The 3180-nt window shown below is 39.2% G+C and overlaps 1 protein-coding gene across 1 annotated transcript; it reads right to left on the bottom strand.

Annotated features, from left to right (window-relative positions):
• Positions 1–273: 273 nt before the first annotated feature.
• Positions 274–1768, bottom strand: LOC140933226 (uncharacterized). Its single transcript, XM_073382743.1, has one exon. The coding sequence runs from the start codon at positions 1586–1588 to the stop codon at positions 749–751; it is 840 nt and encodes a 279-aa protein (XP_073238844.1). The 5' UTR covers positions 1589–1768; the 3' UTR covers positions 274–748.
• Positions 1769–3180: the final 1412 nt, after the last annotated feature.

Here is a 3180-nt window from a genome sequence, read left to right as displayed (position 1 = left end):
TAAAGGGAGTCCTAACCTTTTTACCTGAAATGTATGACTGATTCGAACAGTGTGCGTCAAGAGCATCATCATGTACAGCTAAAATGTTTATTTTATCACTTGAGTGGCTATAGTAGCTACTGAACAAAAGGGCAGTTGTCAGCAGTTTCGTCATGGCCCTGAGTCACGATTCAAAAAGGAAAACATCAGCTGCTTTATAACGAAGCAGAAGTCGCATATAACGTCTCCATTAAGCTTATATTGAACTTAGTAAACACAAACAGCGTCAAGACCTTTTAGGAAGTCAATTGTTTTATTTTCATTTCCCCTACATTCTTAGTATCCCTTGAACCGTGATATAACTGTGATACTGACAAAATTTTTCTCCCTATAAATAATGATTATTACTGAAACAGGCTGAAATAAAGGAACAATACGTGCGATCGTTAAACTTACATAAACAAATGCAATTTGCGGTTTTCAAGTTGAGTTCATGTGATAATATCATTCTTCCGCACGCAATCCAAAATTAGGTTGTTTTGTTTTAGTTTTCCAAATAAGAAAACGGATACTTGTTTTTTCCCACTTTTTGAAAGGTTCTTTCTTTGAGGAATGATGGATAAAAACTATTCAGAGAAGACAATTATCTTATTACAAACTATAAGAAAAGAAGCTTGAATACGTTAAATTAAATTATCATAATCTAGTTGTTATATATATAAATTATGTTCTTGCCAATTCAAGTCTTTATTCAGTCCTCTATAGTCCACTAATTTTGTGATGATAATAAGCTCTGAACATCGAAGCTTCTTCTCCTTGCTGAATCGTGATCGGGGGACTGAGAAGGATCTATCGTGTCATCACATTCCACGTCTCGGCTAAAACGCACTTCGTCGCGATCGCGTTCCTCGTATCTCGGGGGTGTCGTCTCGCGTCGAACAGCTACACTTGGCTTTGGGTCTTCGCTAAAGAAAGCGAAATAACGATGAGAGTCGCTCAAAAGGCGCTCAGTTGGTTTTAAGTCCAATTTCACAACCTTTCCAGCTCTTCTCCGGCGATAGTCTCCATGCAGAAAGTCTTCGTAGTACATAGGACAAATGGTCCAGAAATGTCCCTTGCCGTTAGGGCTTCGACCAGCCTTGACGAAACAATCGTTTAGCGAGAGATTGTGACGAATGCTGTTTCTCCATCCACTTCCCTTCGTTCTAAAGTACGGGTAGCGGGTCAGGATATAACTGTAAATGTCGCTTAGAACAAGCTTTTTCTCCGGAGAGCTAAGGATCGCTTCGGCAATTAAACCGATGTATGATTGGGATGGTTTCTCGTAGGATCTCACCAGGGAACTTCCAGAAGGCAAGAAGAATCCACAGCTTCCGATGGAAGGCACAGTGGGCCAGAGACTTGTGTAATCCAAAGCCGTGACAGCGGCTGGAGTAGGAGGCGCGTGGCAGTTCAACTTAGAAGGTAAGCCCCAAGAATACCACGGTGACAGTTCATAGGCCGGAGAAACGGCACTGGGCCAAGTTACAGTACTGACGGCTGGAACCGCAGATGGATAATAATCGGACGCTTTCTCCGCATAGCAGGAAACAGGACTGAACGCTGACATCTTCTTTGTGATGGTAACACTGTACTTATGTCACAATTTGCTAATATCTCAATTAAGTACTGTTCGCTAGTTGCTCTCAGTAAAGGCTATACTGTTTGTCGCAAAAGCGGCTACGCTTATAAGCGCTCGACAAACGTGCCACGTGACCAAGCCAATACAGTGCCTTGGCGATCTTTTGTTCTAGACCCGAAAAGAATAATCGTGGGAAATGTAACATTATGACCACATGCGAAGAATATTTATAGCGTTTATATTTGAAGAGGCTGAAAGAATGTGATCCCTTGCGTTGCACGCATGGGTAGCATCTAACGTTCTATGTTTTGCGAGTAGCAGTTTAAGCAAAAACAATTTTTTAACCTGATTTTGTGTCTTAGCTGCAGCTGAAAAGCAGATTAGGTTTTATTGACTTTTCTGTGAATTGTTTAGGCTGGCTTGCGTGTTTGTAGTCTCCCAACGATTTTCCTTATAATCCCCTTCGTTGGTGTTCTATTTATCACCCTTAAGCAACATCGTTAAGCTGCAGGTGACAAGTACTTTAAAAAGTGTGTATATTTTGATCTTTTACTCATTTACTCCGTTTAATTAGCTCATTGTCTAGAAAATTATAAGTCTGTCAATTAAAACTAAAAAAAACAAAGCTTTCTTTGCAACTCGTTTTGTGTTCTCCCATATGTCGTGAAAAATTTGATGAAAATCTTTATTCTGATGGATTTTAAAATGTGCCTAATTTTCCCGTCCATGATTGGCCTGATCACCTTTCCGGATTTTTGAGCCGAGCCCTGAGAAGATAAGCGAAGTTTAATATGCAACGTTAAAAATATTTTAAGCGAGAAAAATTTCTCCTGGATAAGTTGTATATTATGAGACCGTACTCTAATGGGAATATCCTTCTTTGACTTAGCAGCGAGGTTTCATTGGAGTGCGGTCGTCGCCTCACGCAATGGAGAGACCGGTGTAAACCAAAACTGGAGAAGGCAGCAAAATTTAAACAGAACTACTTTATCTTAGCTGTGCAGGATGGAATAAACACGTTCTGTGATTCTTAACACTTAACGAAATAGGAAAATTCGAGTTAGGAGAGGGTATAAGAAGTTCGTGTGTTGTAAAAGAAAACTAATGTTTTACGATAAGGAGCGATATTGGTGAATAATTTAAGCTAATACAAAGTTGGTATCGTCAAATCATAAATTCAAAATATGTCACGGAAGTTTACACAAACTAAACAAATCGATAGCATTATCGCAAGTGTAATAGCAGAATTGAATCTAAATAAACAGGGAGTCTTAATCAGAAAACTTGAACTAAGAAAGGCAAGAAGAAACAACAACGGAACAATCTGCCCATTGAAGTTGGCCAGTTATTCAGTTAGGGCAGCAAAGTCGTCCTGTTTAGGATATATTGGCCAACACAAGTTGGTTTAAAGTACGAGTATTTTGAATTCCGGAAACCTAAAGCAAATATTGTTCTCTTAACCTTAAAAGTAGAGTATTTCTTATAAAGCTACCGGATATCATCAAAACTAAACCTACAATTGAAAGGAGGGAGTTTATTCGACAGAAACCATAAAATTGAATTCCATTGCTTCAATAAAC

This window comes from Porites lutea, chromosome 4 (assembly GCF_958299795.1).
Source record: "Porites lutea chromosome 4, jaPorLute2.1, whole genome shotgun sequence".
Lineage (NCBI taxonomy): Eukaryota > Metazoa > Cnidaria > Anthozoa > Scleractinia > Poritidae > Porites > Porites lutea.
Note: the sequence above shows the minus strand (reverse complement) of the source record. Positions and strands in the feature narration are given on the sequence as shown.